Here is a 16,829-nt window from a genome sequence, read left to right on the forward strand (position 1 = left end):
CGCTTGCTCCAGTTGCCTGGATCGCAGCCAATCTTCAACAATGCTTATAGAGTGGGCAGCCGTCTACTCAACCTCACTGATAGATTCACCGAAGATTTCCAGGATGATGTCATACATGACACCTCGTCATACATGACGTTCCACAACACCGGGCCCAGTATGGAACCTTGCGGAACCCCTGCGGTGATTGGAACGCACTTCTGACCCTCCTCCGTGTTGTAGCATAGCACACGATTCTGGAACTAATTTTCCAGAATTCTGTACAGCGACACCGGCACTTGGACGTTCCGAAGCGAGTTGGCTATGGAGTCTCAGCTGGCGCCATTAAATGCATTTCTCGCGTCGAGCGTAACAACTGCGCAATAACGGATACCTGTGCTCTTGAGCTGGATTGCCACCTCTGGTCGGTCTTAGTGACCGACAAGATGGCATCCACCGTAGATTTGCCTTTTCGGAAGCCGAATTAGTTCCTTGACAGACCGTTTGTACCCTCAGTGTACTGTACGAATCTGTTAAAGATAACCCTCTCCAACACCTTGCCGGCCGTATCGAGCAGACAGATCGGCCTATATGACGAGGGGACACCCGGAGGTTTTCCCGGCTTCGGCAATAGGAACAAGTTCTGTCGCTTCCATCTGCCCGGAAAGTGGCTAGCTTCCAGGCATCTACTCATTACTGCCCCGAATATTTTGGGAGCCTCTAGAATAACCGCTTTAATGACCATATTCGGGATTCCGTCTGGCCCGGTGCCTTTCTCACCTTTAGGGATTTAGCGATCTCAATGAGTTCCTCGTTCGTAACCGTCGCTTCCTTCCCGACCTCTAAACCGCCGTCGCTCACGTTACATTGGATGTTCGGCTGAGAAGCCGACCATCTTACGCTATGGTCTGAGATACTGGAACGTCGGTCTTGGGACGACTTAGCGGCCGTGGCACGGAAAGAGGCCCTCGATGATCCGCTCCAGCATCTCTGGCAATCACTCTGCGGGCGCCATTACGCCCTTGGTCTTTGCCATTACGACCCTGTAGGCATTACCCACGGATTCGCATTGGCACTAGTACATAACCTTTCAACGCAGGCTCGTTTACTAGCCTTTATCCCACTCTTAAGCGCTGCGCGTGCAGCAACAAGTGCTACTCGACATTTAGCCCAGCCTTCGTCCGAACGAGCTCTTTGCATAACTCTCCTGTCACGAAAGCACGCTCCGTGGAGTTCCGCAATTTCATCTGTCCACCAGTAAGCCGGTGACTTCCCATACCTAGGTCAACTTTTGCTAGGCATGGTAGCATCACACGATCGTGACAGTACCTCAACCAAATGATCAGCGTTCGGATCGGGCATACCGCGATCACCGCACTCTCTCCGGATCGCTTCCATTCACGGGTGGTTGGAGTGTCGGCTCTACTCGCCGCCTGCCGCCTCGTTATCTGACCGATACTATAGCGGACCGCCTGATGGTCACTGTGAGTGTAGCCATTGTCTACACTCCAGTTTCCTATCAGACCAGGACTGCCGAATGCCACGTCAATGATAGACTCCGCACCGTTCTTACTGAAGGTACTTATGGTGCCGACTTTGGCCAAATCTACGTTGAGCTTTGCCAGAGCCTTAAGCAGAATCCGACCCCTATGGTTCGTGCGACGACTTCCCCCCTCGTCTGCGGTTGACACAACCTCTTGAACCGGGAACCTGCTTGTCGTCCATATAGCCGCCGTCCCGAACCTATCCGAGACCCAGTTGCCGTTTCCGGCAGGGACGCGATATGGGTCCGAGATGATGGCAATGTCCGTTGCCGACTCGGAAACTGCTTGGTGTAGCAGCTGCTGAGCCGTGCTGCAGTGGTTCAGGTTGAGTTGTGTCACTTGCACTATGATCGTGGCTTGGTCGCCGGCACACCTGTCGGGCACCTTGGACCTCCCATTACGTGCTTTGCGTCCCGTCTTGGTGCTTCCCACTGGTTGATCGATTGGCTCCGCTAACCCGCTCGCTAGGGGGCTTTTGCCGATTAGGCGTTTTTTTGGTCCACTAGGGGTGCCTTCCCCCCGGGACTGACTCATACGCTTGGCGTACGCCTTACCGCTGTTGGTAGCGCTCTTCGTAGCTTTCTCAGCCGTGTTGCGACACCCTGTCAACGGGCAGGCATCCGTCTGTACTGACTTCGACGCCTTCGCGGTTCCCTTCTTCACCTCTCCAGCACGCGCCACGGGGTCATTGTGTGTTTTGGTCGCTGCACACAAGGTTCTCCGAAGCATGAACAAGCTCTGCTTCAGGTCCTTGGAGAAATTACCTGATGTGAACTCGATAATTATATCGAGCTGCTGTGACGCTGCTTCCACTTTAGGTAGTGCGTCCCTATTCTTTCCCATCGCCCTGAATAGCGCTGGGTCGTTCATCTCTGTACCCGGCGTGGTAGGCATATCGCTGCCTTTGCCACCCACACTAGCGCTTCTAGGTGCATCCGTCTCCACCCTTGGTGGAGAACGCGGGATGCCTCCTCCGTAGATGCATGGTAGATGCAGTTGGAGCGACAGGTGTGCCGCATACGCTTGCGCTTCCACTTGTATCCATCGGCGGAGATCTTTGGATTCCGCCTCTCGCGAACGGATGATCTAATCCGTCCACGCTCACTGAAGTTAAATTTATTATGTGTTTATCCATATAAAGTCCCACAAGTTGAGGGTAAAGAAGAGTCCGCCGCATCAGAGACCCTCATGATGCGGTAAGGACAGATAACTGTGGGGGGCGCCCTGGTACTCCACAGGCTCCGTTTGCGGGCTGAGTATTTATATTTATCCCTGATATTGATGTTCCGCGGTGAACAGCTATCGTACGTTACCTCGAGCTGCATGTAGAACGTCCTTCCTTCTTACCGTCTGATCTACTTTCGTACGAATAGTACACTTTTATGATGGTGCCATTGAAGAAAGAACCTGTATTCCTCGGTATACACGTTTTCTCGTTGATCACCTTCCAATCCATCATTCTGCTCATTCAGAACTGACATTCTGCTCGGCGGCGTACAGGAGAACGGAGTATGGAGGCGGAGGGTGGACCATGAACTCGCGCAGCTCTATGGCGAACCCAGCATCCAGCAGGTGGCTAAAGCTGGACGGATACGATAGGCAGGGCATGTTGCAAGAATGCCGGACAACTACTCTGCAAAGATGGTGTTCGCCTCAAATCCGGTAGAAACAAGACGACCAGGAACGCAGCGAGCAAGATGGTTAGACCAGGTGGAGCGAGCTCTGGCGGAGAGTACTCGGTGTCCGATGAATTGGAGAGCGGTAGCCCTCAACCGAGTTACATGGAGAAACTTTGTTCAACAGGCTTTGTCTTAGGATGGCAAGCCACTTAAGTAAGTAAGTAAGTAAGTAGTAGTTAAGGGAATGTGATATTCTATAGGGGTACCCTAAGTTTTGATCTTATTTGTTGATATATTTTGTTGACCTAAAACATTGCTCTGTTTTAATAATCACTACTAAATATTGAATCACCAACTCGTTGCTTATCAAATAAGTCGTAGGTATGAGAATGAACATTTTTTCAACTGACGATTTTTAATAAAGCACATTGCACATACCAAGCGAAATCATCCCACCGTACCAATTTATGGACAGTTCAGTTTCCGGAATTGGATACAACAGACTAGACTGTTTGATTATTAACAATTTTACACCGGACCCCTTATCTTGGCTCTGTTTGATACCTAATGAAGATGAATATTGATACATTAAACTATCGGTAACGAGTACATCGAAGCGTTAAGATAGGTAATATCGGATATGGGACGACTAGTTTGAAGCTTTAGTGACTTCAAATGAAAGGCATCTGTAGTATCATCAATCTTTTTCGATTCCGTTTGGTCCTTGATGAGCTGTTGTGCTTCAGTTAGAGACCAGATTGCTTCTCACGTTTTATTAGAAATATTATACTTTTTAAACTGGCCTTGTTTGGTGAAACGATTTCGCTCGGCAAAAATTTAAAACACCAGCTGCGTACGGTTATCGAAAGCAAGAATACATTGAGCAGCTACTAACAACCTATCTATCAAATATTTTAGGCGCTTTTAAAGCAACAACTTTGCGTTTAACTTTTCACAAAATAGTTTGTTTTCATTTCTGTGCTTCTGTTGTATCTGCCGCTGGCATTCACTTAACAATATTTGTTCTTATCATTTTGCAGTGTGTTTTTTTTTTCAACAACTACCGACAAATGCTTGACATTGAGGTTCACTAACACATCTATTTTGCGATTTTTTTTCTCGCAAACTGTGACGAGAGGCTCTCTGATCTCGGTTGCATTTTTAATCAAAAAACTGACGGCTAACAGATGAAGCTGATTAGTTTTGTTGCACGATATCTTTTGTTATAATGTAACTTGTGTTAAAGCACCATTGAGCAGTGACAGAAATGTGCGTAAATTTCACGAATTCAGTTAGACTGATCGAGGTTGACGGAATGATTTACTAAAACGGGTTGTTTCGTTAAAAGTACAGGAAAACATTGTAATTGAGATTTTGAATAATAAAATTTAAATTGGCAATGAATAAATCAGATTAACAGGAACGTAAATCAGTTTTCGGTTCTTTTATTCACAATCGGTTATTGTCTAGAGTTTCTACATTTTAAATGTTTCAATTTTCAAACGGTTATTTGATTTCCATCTACCTGTTTTGTGCTAGATTTGTTTATTTGTTGATACACTGAGGTTTATGTGCTCGACAGCACTCAGGAGAAATATCTGAATAAGCTAGCTGGATCAAATATAATTCCCGTAATATAATCTGGACCAAGATCCTTCGTCAAACACTTTTTTATCTATTGTAGTATTCGCCAAACACTACCAGTTTCTGACGCGCTTAGGTTCCAATTGACGATCCAACGACCAATTCTGGAGTATTCCGTCTTGAACTTCCTATGTGGTGAATCGTGTGTTCACAAGACAATAAACCGCCCTACCTACAACCTCCCTGTGGAATCACATTCTCATCCTACATATGCACATTACATTTATTCAACTTTAACGTTTAATAAGCTGTTATACAACAAAAATGTTTCTTGGGTGGACTGACTTAATCGACTAACGTAATCTATAGGAGCAATATGACTGAAGAAAAAAGAAGAGGAATGGTATTTTGGTAAAACATTAACTAGAGTCAGAAATATCTTCTGCTACACTGGGCCGCAACTACTACTGAACGTCATTAAACTCTAATATTGGTGATAAGGATGAACGAATGTTGGAAGTAACATATTATAAAATAAAGCCTAGGTTTTCCGTTCCGTTTTTGAAACTTGCTGTTCTGTTTCTATTCGACAGACTTTGCAACCAGAGTTCAGGACAATTGCAGCTCAAATGCTACGGTCCCATTGGTTCTTATAGCTATGTTTGTTAGACCAGTAAATAATGTAATTCACCGTTGTATAAACGCTTAGAGACAACATGCATCACGAATTTCTGTCCAAGGAACTGACAAAAAATGGATGCAGTAGCGCACCGCATTTTGGAGGCCTATGGGTGGCAATGCTTGGATCTGCCAAAAAAATTGGATTGGATAAAACTCAAATTTCCCAGTAGACATAAATATTTTATTGCATTGGGTGGAAGCATGTTTGAACCCAACGAGCTGCATCTTTGTTAGGAGAATCCCTAATTAGGAATATGTACTACCAAGTTGCAGGTTCAAATCCGGTTATAATCTCTGATTACAGCTTGGTTCGACCCATGCACCTTCCAGCATTGGACAAAAGATAGGAGTCAGAACGACAACTTGTTAAGCATAGCTACCTATTCCCCCCCCCCCTTCCTTTCCACCCTTCCCCTTCATTCCCGAAAAAATCCTTCTTCATTACTTTCCCTTACCGTCCCTTCATCAATTGTAGAATCATCGTTTCAAAACAAAAATATTAATATATGCCTGACCGCATTTCAAGGTCATGACTAAAGTCACGAGTTTGGTCAATTACCAAGAATAAACCAAACAACTAACTAAATCGTTGACAGCTAATGGAACGAAAATTATTGGTGACGTTAGGAGGTCAATTAGTCGTCATGCAAGCTGATAATCAATCTTCTATCCGGTATAAAATGGTTCATTTGAAATCATCCTGAGGATGACGGCACTATAAAGGTAATTGGCTTCCACTTCATTATCGCCCAAGACTTCTCTATTGAACGGAACTGGCGACAGTTTAGTGGATTCAGCTTTTTTGGGTTGTACTGAATTTTGTTGCCTGCTGACAGTGGCAGTTTTGTGGCAGCTGACTGGATCTAACCAAACGTCATTGAATCATCATTGTACATAATGAAGGGAATGAATCCGTTTGTACAAACACTCCCTTTTGAATATTGCGAAAAAATTTCTGGTAACTCAACTTGTTAGAAAGAGATTGTCAACATAAACAAAATGGCGTTTATTGCATCCGAAGTACATTTTAATTGTTCGATAAACATGACTGTGAAGGATTTTTAAAACAATTATAACTTTTGAGGATACAAACAGATACAGTCAATTGACATTTGATTTTAAAGGTTTTTTGTTGTACTTTTAAGTAGGAGTTGTTTGGTCTGCCACCATTTGCCACCTTAGCAATTATTTAAGCTCAAAGTAGTACTATTTTTCACCAAAAATGCTCAAAATCTCCGAAACTGCAGAAAATTACTTATAGTAATGTTCTACAAAAACGTTGATTTTAGCAAGATAAACAATTTTTTAGAACACTATGAACACGTAAAAGTTGACCAGAATAAGTTAGGGCTTAAAAACTGTTTTGAAGGGTTTGTCGAATAACGTTTCATAGACAATTTCCATGAAGAGATACAAGTATAGTGTCTTTGACAAAGTTGTTTGCATTGATATTTACTACAACTTTGCCGAAAGTACCAAACCTGTATCTCGAATGTACGAGAAAATAAATTTCTTATCTCACTTTTAAGGGAATTAATCACCTAAAGAATTCTCTCACAAGAAGGGGATTGTTATACCAAGAAATGTTCCTAAAGATACTATATGCGAAAAACCTCACGTTTAGGCGCAATATCACACGATCACGAATTTCGCTGATTGGACCACTGTGCGTTGGCTTGAACCACCACCTAGTAATGGTTAAGATGCGCCAAAAACTCTCCGTTGTGAACAACATTCGGTACCGGTGCCAGCCCCGGTTAAATCTCGCTGAAGCGCCGAGACAGCCGGACGGCACCGCAAACTACGCGCACTCACTCGAAGCTGCGCTGCCGGAAGAGGGTGAGCTGGACGAAGCCCCTCTCGAGGACTGTTTGAACACCATCAAAATAGCTATTGGCCGTGTGGCGAACAGCTCAATCGGCCATGTGGCACGAAATCAACGGAACGATTGGTTAGACGATGATTGTAGGAGGGTGATGGATGAAGAGAACGCTACGCAGTACCACACATCAGAACGTGGAAACCCAAGAAACAATGAGTTTTATCGTACTCTTTTTGAGGTTTTCATGACCAATTTTGGTCATGAAAGCAATCATAGGTGTGTGATTATACCCAGATTGTTGTCTGGGAAGACACAAACAAAAGAAGAAGAAGGTGACCGAAAGGTAGAAGCAGTACTTCGATGAACATCTGAATGGCGCCCAGGTGAAGAACCATGGAAAGCGATTTCGACGGTGTAACAAACGGAGAAGAGATGTTAGTCCTAACGATAGGCGAAGTTAAGGAGGCCATCATGCAGCAAAAAAAACTAAATCGGCTGGGAAAGATGTCATCCGAGCGGAGCTTATTAAAATGAGACCCAACATAACAGGCCTTCTTTATGCATCGGGTAATTGTTAGATTTTGGACAACGGAACAGCTGCCGGAGGAGTGGGAACTTATCAAGCCGGCTTCGTCGAAGGACGGTCTACAACAGATCAAATATTTACACTGCGACAGATCCTCCAAAAGGGCCGTGAATACAGAGTTCCCACGCATCATTTATTCGTTGACTTCAAAGCCGCATATGATACCACCGACCGGGTAGAGCTGTGGAGAGTCATGAACGAGAACGGTTTTCCCAGGAAGCTCATCAAACTGATTCAATTTACGATGGATGGTACTCAGTGCCTTGCTCGGAATTCGGATGAATTGTCAACTTCATTCGAATCACCCAAAAAGCTTCGTCAAGCTTATGGTCTCTCATGCCTGCTATAAGGTTTTGCATGCTGACGTCACGAATGAATGCGGTTCATCCGTTTGACATCCTTTCGTGGCTTGTTTACTATCTGTTAGTCGAATTTTGGAAACGCGATATTCATACATTAGCGTTAAACGTCTCAAAAGCGACAGTGTTCTCCTCCAAACTACTTGGAATGGCAGTTTTTGTGCTTTTCTGCCCTGCCGTAGACACCTTTAACAATATTCACTTTTATCATTTTAACCCGCATTCTAAGTCGATGTAAACAAACCACTGATAGACGTCAAAAAAGCGAGGTTATGTTCGCCCGTGCAAAACTCTGTTGAATAGCGCTACAAGGTGTTATGAACTGAGCGGATATCAACACGCGGGCACGATCTTCAACAAATCCAGTCGATTCATGTGGCGGTGGCTGAACAGTACACCAAAATAAAACGTGAAGCAGAAACTATTGGGTTAAAGGTGAATGCGTCTAAAACGAAGTACATGCTGGCCTACGGAACCGAGACCGCATGAATGCATGAAGACGAATATAAAATGCATTCAGCGCATATAGTTTTACCACTGGTAGTATTCTTTTATCTGCCAACCCATGGACATGACAACTGAACTGCTGACAATGCTTGTCTTTCTCAGTTTTCTACCCTTCAAAACAACTGATGCATAAATTGCAATGCTGAATGATTGCTCGACCGACGTGTCAGTCAATTTTTTTTTGTTCTTGACTATTGATATTTTAGATTTCATAGTTTAGTTTTCTTAAACTGCCCGCTTTTTGAAATTAACCAAACTTTGGCTGAAAGAAAAATAAATAAAACTTCGGAGCAATGTATACGTGTATTGTAATTTCGTTTCATTCACTATTGTCAAGAATGGATGAACAATGAATGAATGTAGAAAACAACACGAACATAAACGCAAGTGATTCCCCCGAATCGTTGGTTTCAGGTCGGCAATGCTGAGTTCATTTCATCTGTACTAGAAACAGCAAAGAAGGAGCAATATATTGTACTAATTCAGGTGTATTGCATAAAATGATATGAGATTTCTAAGCACTGGACAGTAACATTGCAGTTTTTGTTTAATATTTGTTCATATCCAGCTGGTTTAAAGTGAGTTCCCAACTCAATTGAATAGTTTTTTTGCATGCCAGGAGGGCATTGGGTTAAAAGGCCTCTGCGACAGTCTTAATGATCGTCTTTTGTGGCAGGCCCCGATTGCTGTACACAGTTTACCGACCGCTCATACCCATTGATGGAGTTGAGCCGGATAATTGTCCTGTGCCCCAATTCGGTACTACATGGTTAATAAAGCCAATGACCATTTTAGGATTTAGGCTCCATACCTGATATGGTGTAAGAAGGAAACTTCCGAAAAAGTTGTTCCTTGATAAAGCAAGAGCCCCGCAATTGCAGAGCAGATACGCTGAACTTTCAGGTTCAGAGTTACAAAAGCGGCAGGTGTCAGATGATGCCTTGCCGACAGTCTTTAAATGATAAACAGCAGGGCTGTGTCCTGTTACAAGTTCTGTGATTGTGCGTAATTCACTAGGAGTTAAATGGAGTAGTAGCTAGCTACTGCAGGGTTTGAGTAGATGAACTGTTTAGCTATTTCTAGCTTTTCCCATGACATCAATTCCCCTTTCACGGCAGATGTGGAGGTGCTCAGAAACGGTTCAGGGCCAATAAATAGCTGAGCCGATCCTTGTTTTGCTAGGTTGTCAGCAAATTCATTGCCCTCGATTCCGCTGTGACCGGGCACCCAAAGTAATAAAACTTTGTTTTGGCGGGAGAGCTCCCTCAATGCTGTGCTGCAATCCCAAACTAACTTGGACACGCATTTGGTGGACTTGAGTGCCAGTAGTGCTGCATTCTGTAACGCTAATCGATGCTATCGAAAGGTCCTACACATTTCTACGGTTTTTAAAGCATAAATTGTTTGCATAAATAAAATATAACCAAACACTTTTCGTGACCGAATTCTATATCCTTTGGGGTATGAAGCAATATAATACCTAACTTGCAAAGAATTTAATTCCCGAGTTAGAATTTAATTAAACCGCATGCTTCGTTAATATAATTTTCCTTTTCTTCGTGAATATGATTGATTACCCAAGGACTCGTACATCACAAAAGACCGTGCTTCCCCATCATTTCGTTTTTCTTTTCTCGCGTAGGTATTTCGTGACATGAGTTGTTGCAACAAAATGTTGACTGTATATTGCTACAGTTTCGATTTCGTATTCGAAGCAAAGCCCTTACAATATTTCTCCCAAATGCTGTCGGTATACTGTGTATGTGTATGTATTGGTTGTTTAAGTAATATATGAATTCATTATTCCAGTATGTCTTTTTAGCAATTGCGAACCAGGACGCGAATTGTGTGCATTGTAAACATACACATTGAGCCTAACGGTCATCTGAACGTCGATGTTCGCCTGAGGGCATTTTACTTTGGGTATACTGATATTTACTTCTTATTTTTTTTTTTGACCGTGTAACGAGGTAAAATTAATAATATTGGCACTCATTATCCGGTTCGAAGCCAAACTCGATACTTTTTACAATGGAAACAGTTTACCTCACAGCACGGTAGTTGCTCTTAACATATTGTTTGAACTTATCTACAAACACTCAAACACACACATATATATGGCCACTTAGTGCGATACTTTTCCCCTTTGGTAACGAAATGCGTTCCTCTTATCTTTACAACTTCTTTGTGCCATAATGGGCAATTTGCCGCTCAAGTCACATCCTTTCTGCTGTCTTACGCTGCAATGTTATTCTATACACACAGTCCAGTGAACGACACGTAAAATTGTGTCAATTGGTTTTGCGATAAACTGCTAGGTATCAATAGTCAACGTGATTGGATTTTGTAATGTTTCCTTAAATCTACATTTCAATAACTGCTGCTGTTATACACCTAATATGATTAGATTCCACTTGATTTGAAATGGCATTAGTTGGCCATTTTTCGCAGATCTGCTTACCAGACCTTTTTTTCTCACTCAAAATCACAACTTTGAAGCTGGCTGCTTCGAAAAACTTTGCCAATGCCAGTGAATTATTTACGGACCACACACTCAGCCAGCTCGCATAGTTACTACTAGAGAATTGTGCATTTGTTTTTGCTTCTAATCGACTGGGAAAATTCTAGCTTAGCAGCTGTTCCACCCACCGGATAACCCATCAGTTCTTTGAAAATGTCACCGATTTTGTAGTTGTACCTGCAAAAGAAGAAGTCGTTTGTTGCAGTGGGCGTAAGCAATAATGAAAAACTTACTTCGCGGAACATTCGACATAGCCACAGCGCCAGTGTTTCCTAACCAAAGTGGAAATGTCCTTTAATTCCTAGGGAAAAATAACCGTATTATAAAAATAATATCCTGTTCTGCGGGAGGCGCATGGTGCAAAAAGACAATGTATAACAACCATTCGTCTCCATTGAATCAACAATATTAACAATATTAAATTCTCGATTGATAGTTAGTAAGCATGAAACAGCCATCGGTAATAAACCGAACCGCTTACCTGAGTGTGTGGAATAGTTTCCGATACCAGATCGACTTTGTTGCCCACAACCATAATTTTGAAATCACGATGACAGAAGCTCTCTAGTATTTGATCACGCATGCTGCGACAGTACTGAAATGGAACAGGAAATCACGTAGACTCATAACTTTTTCACCTGCTCTTTAACCCCATGGAATCAACCAACCAACCTGGAACGTTTCGAGATTGCCCATGTCGTACACCAGCACGTAGGTGTGCACAGTTCGCAGCCCCAGCGGGTGCCCGTTGTTCCACTCGGCGAGATTGTCGACCGGAAAGCGCCTCTGCGGCGGCACATCGATCACCATCAGCTCACGGATGCAGGTGTCGCACACCAGACAGCTGCGGTACACCGTGCGCCGGCTGGTGCGGACGTGACTTTTCGGGAAGTCATGCTTGAAAAATTGCTGCAAGTAAAAGTTTGTTCAGGTACATTAATTTTGCGATGCAACGCTTGCCCGTCGATATTTCGGCTGTGGTGATTGAAAAAGCATTGGGAATTATCAATTGCATCTGCCGATTGATTCATTAAATATTTATCTGCAGATAAAGTCTTCACGCTATGATTACCCGGAAACAAACGACAGCATAATGACAATCAAACACAATGCATGATTAAGAACCTGCGTTTATATATGCTTTTGAATTATTTTAAATCGATGCAATTTTCGTTTCTGGTATAATAATGAGTGTTAATTGCAAATTTATACAGCTGAGACTTCGAAAATTGGTATGAGAATTGATTGAAACTTTGGTCGAAGAAATGGTAAAAGAATTTCCAGAGAATTCTTTGAAATCTTTTCGTCCACAAAAGTGTATTCCATTCACAAATCTCCATCAAACCACTGCTATACTGTAGACTGATGATCTATAGACCTACTCTCCCCTACTAAAATGTAAAAACCACATAAATTTAACGCGAATAAAAGTATGAAAATAATAAACCATCAAAATTTACTCCTCGATAATTAAATTTTAAAAATCAAAGATTATAACTCGAAAGTCAAAAGTTAAAAGTGAAGGGTGAAAAAACAAAAGTCAAAATTCACAAGTATGAAGTCAAAAGTCAGAAGTCAAAAGTCAAAAATCAAAACAAAAACAAAAATCAAAAGTCAAGAGTCAAGACTCAAGAATCAACAGTCAACAGTCAACAGTCAGTAGTCAACAGTCAACAGTCAAAAGTCAACAGTCAACAGTCAACAGTCAACAGTCAGCAGTCAACAGTCAACAGTAAAAAAATCAAAAGTCAAAAACCATGAATAAAAAAAACTTACCTATTTAAAAATTAAAAGTCACAGGTTAATTCAAAAGAAAAAAGTAATTAAAGGAAAACTAAAAGTAATTCAAGGAAAATGAAATCAATATTCAAAATTTATTTATTTACTATTTGATGGGGCTTTCAACCGTTGGTTGGTTCGCCCCAACAATATTCAAAAAATACAACTGGAAAATTCAGACATTTAACATAAAAATCCCAAACTGGAAACCCAATATCAAAAATAAAAGAATTCAAAAATCTTAAAATTAAAACTCACATATCGAACATTAAATATTAAAAATCAAGAAGGCCATTGCAAATTATTTTTAACGTTTTTGTTACCCCGCCCCCTCCGCCCTTTTAAATTGGCTGGAAAAATCGGATGGCATAAAAATAATTCGTGGGTTGCCAATAGTTACGCTACTATTCATTATTAATGCATATTTTCGTCTTCGTAGCATTTTAGATAAAACAATTACATTCATTATATAAATCAGGTTTTTAGAAGTATTGGTAGTTAGACTACACCATTTAAAATTAAAGCATTATTTGCTAAAATGCCAATTTTCCAAAATCTAACGCGCAGTTGGAGCGCACAACTATAGGCGCTCATCTATAGTTTTGCTACGATGTTTTTTCACTTAGCAACCTAGCAATGTATATGGAATAACACAATTAAAGGAACATCAAACTTAATTAAGGAAATATTAGCGCAACTGTTGGTACAATATAATTGAATCGGAAAATTCTTTTTTACTTTATAATGCTTCTCGTACAACGAAAGCAATTGTCTTGCCTTGTGACAAATACCTTGTATTTAATAAATTTATATCCCACAAGCATTAATTGAAGCATACACCTCAGTAAACAAGCAAAATGAAGTTATATTGTGCTTAGTGGCGCAACTAATGGATCATTTACCCTATTTTTTTTGCTCGTTTAAAAAAATCTTTTAAATTTTTTCACCCACCCTCCTTTCAGTTTCCCTACACCGGAAGGACAAAAACGTAACCTTTCGTTACTCGCGTCAACTTCGATTTATAGGCATGCTAAAACCTAATAGAATTCACTCGAATACTAATGCCACTTGCTGAAAAGCTTATGAAACTTTTTCCACCGTTTGAAAGATCTTGGTCTGCGGATCAATTTTGCTGAAAACAGTAATTTTCTTTATTGCTGGAATCCCGAGATATACCGAGATAAAGTTAACGGTTTACAGGCGACGTACAAAATACAACAGCGCGAGTAACGGAGGGTTAATAAAATATTTGTAATGGCAACAAACAAAAAGAGAAAAAGAAAAAAATAATTACCAAAAGTATTAAATCTAAAACGAGACAGCAGACAAAAATTATACATCAAAAATCAATATCTATAAATCGAAACTAAAGTGAAAAGTTTGAAGTAAGAAATTGAAAGTAAAAAGTTGGAAGTAAACAGTTGAAAGAAAAAAGTTAAAAGCCAAAAGTTGAAAGTAAAAAGTAAAAAGTTGGAAGTAAATAGTCGGAAGTAAAAAATTGAATATAGAGTCACATATAAAAGAAAAAAACACACCAGAGTGCGGTTAATCAGAAGACCCCACCTGCCATTGCACAACCCAATATGGTTTTGGTTTACATTGAAAATTTTCATTCAACTAATCATCCTTCGCTTCGAAATCTTCTCCCCTTTCCAAAAAGTTGAAAGAAAAAAGAAGTAAAAAGTTGAATGAAAAAAGAAGTAAAAAGTTGACAGTACAAAGCTTGAAATAAGAAGTTGGAAGTACCAAGTTGTAAGAAGTAAGAAGTAAGAAGTAAGAAGTAAGAAGTAAGAAGTAAGAAGTAAGAAGTAAGAAGTAAGAAGTAAGAAGTAAGAAGTAAGAAGTAAGAAGTAAGAAGTAAGAAGTAAGAAGTAAGAAGTAAGAAGTAAGAAGTAAGAAGTAAGAAGTAAGAAGTAAGAAGTAAGAAGTAAGAAGTAAGAAGTAAGAAGTAAGAAGTAAGAAGTAAGAAGTAAGAAGTAAGAAGTAAGAAGTAAGAAGTAAGAAGTAAGAAGTAAGAAGTAAGAAGTAAGAAGTAAGAAGTAAGAAGTAAGAAGTAAGAAGTAAGAAGTAAGAAGTAAGAAGTAAGAAGTAGGAAGTAAGAAGTAAGAAGTAAGAAGTAAGAAGTAAGAAGTAAGAAGTAAGAAGTAAAAAGTAAGAAGTAAGAAGTAAGAAGTAAAAAGTTAAAATTAAAAAGTAAAAAGTAAAAAGTAAAAGTAGAAAAAAGTAAAAAGTAAAAAGTAAAAAGTAAAAAGTAAAAAGTAAAAAGTAAAAAGTAAAAAGTAAAAAGTAAAAAGTAAAAAGTAAAAAGTAAAAAGTAAAAAGTAAAAAGTAAAAAGTAAAAAGTAAAAAGTAAAAAGTAAAAAGTAAAAAGTAAAAAGTAAAAAGTAAAAAGTAAAAAGTAAAAAGTAAAAAGTAAAAAGTAAAAAGTAAAAAGTAAAAAGTAAAAAGTAAAAAGTAAAAAGTAAAAAGTAAAAAGTAAAAAGTAAAAAGTAAAAAGTAAAAAGTAAAAAGTAAAAAGTAAAAAGTAAAAAGTAAAAAGTAAAAAGTAAAAAGTAAAAAGTAAAAAGTAAAAAGTAAAAAGTAAAAAGTAAAAAGTAAAAAGTAAAAAGTAAAAAGTAAAAAGTAAAAAGGAAAAAGTAAAAAGTAAAAAGGAAAAAGGAAAAAGTAAAAAGTAAAAAGTAAAAAGTAAAAAGTAAAAAGTAAAAAGTAAAAAGTAAAAAGTAAAAAGTAAAAAGTAAAAAGTAAAAAGTAAAAAGTAAAAAGTAAAAAGTAAAAAGTAAAAAGTAAAAAGTAAAAAGTAAAAAGTAAAAAGTAAAAAGTAAAAAGTAAAAAGTAAAAAGTAAAAAGTAAAAAGTAAAAAGTAAAAAGTAAAAAGGAAAAAGTAAAAAGTAAAAAGTGAAAAGTAAAAAGTAAAAAGTAAAAAGTAAAAAGTAAAAAGTAAAAAGTAAAAAGTGAAAAGTAAAAAGTAAAAAGTAAAAAGTAAAAAGTAAAAAGTAAAAAGTAAAAAGTAAAAAGTAAAAAGTAAAAAGTAAAAAGTAAAAAGTAAAAAGTAAAAAGTAAAAAGTAAAAAGTAAGAAGTAAGAAGTAAAAAGTATGAAGAAAGAACTAAGTAAGAAATAAGAATTAAAAAGTAAAAAGTGAAAAGTAATATGCAAAATGTAAAATGTAAAATGTTAAAAGTAAGAAGCAAAAAGTAGGAAATAGGAGGTAAGAAGTGCGAAATGGAAGTTGAGGTTAAATTTTCAAGTAAAAGTAAAAGTCAAGTAAAAGTAAAAGTTAAAAATTAAAAAAAAAAATTATAAGCCCACGTAATTTTGGGGACTCTAACTGCAGGATTGCTTTTTTTAAAAGATAAATCGTATAATATTAACTGTGGGTTCCCTTGAAATGGCATCAATTCATTTTCGGCAACCTTCAGCAGGTATATGTGCTTTACAACAATCTTCTTTTCGAGCTAATCACCTGCAATATGCTGGTACGTCCAACGCCGGAGGCCCCCAGGAATGCCACCTTGAGGGGGCCTTGCATCCAGGGGGGTTCCGGTCCCTCCAGAGTGATCCGCTATGCTGAAATACACTTATTTTGTATACGGATTTCCATATCGATCGACAGTATTTTGTTGGGCTTATTGCTACAACTGGTGGTATTGGTAATGGTAGAGGTGGTGGTGTTGGTAGTGGTGATATTTTTCTTGGTTGTGCTAAAATTTTTACTATTATTGGTAATGGCAGAGGTGGTGGTAATGGTGGTGGCAGTGGCTGCCGTTGCTGCGGAATTTATAGAGGCAATGCCAGGATTAACAGCGACGGAAAATGCAGCATCAAGGGCAGCACTTGCCTTACCGGAGC

General features: G+C 39.5%; 1 protein-coding gene across 1 annotated transcript; it reads right to left on the reverse strand.

Annotated features, from left to right (window-relative positions):
• Positions 1-11,258: 11,258 nt before the first annotated feature.
• On the reverse strand, positions 11,259-16,587 carry LOC128743876 (ras-like protein family member 10B). Its single transcript, XM_053840562.1, has 5 exons — positions 16,444-16,587; positions 11,875-12,111; positions 11,684-11,797; positions 11,436-11,503; positions 11,259-11,379 (listed from the first exon to the last, which is right to left on the reverse strand). Exons 1-5 carry the CDS (start codon positions 16,507-16,509, stop codon positions 11,259-11,261), a joined length of 606 nt encoding a protein of 201 aa, XP_053696537.1. The 5' UTR covers positions 16,510-16,587.
• Between the last annotated feature and the right edge of the window lie 242 nt (positions 16,588-16,829).

This window comes from Sabethes cyaneus, chromosome 3 (genome assembly GCF_943734655.1).
Source record: "Sabethes cyaneus chromosome 3, idSabCyanKW18_F2, whole genome shotgun sequence".
Taxonomy (NCBI): Eukaryota; Metazoa; Arthropoda; class Insecta; order Diptera; family Culicidae; genus Sabethes; species Sabethes cyaneus.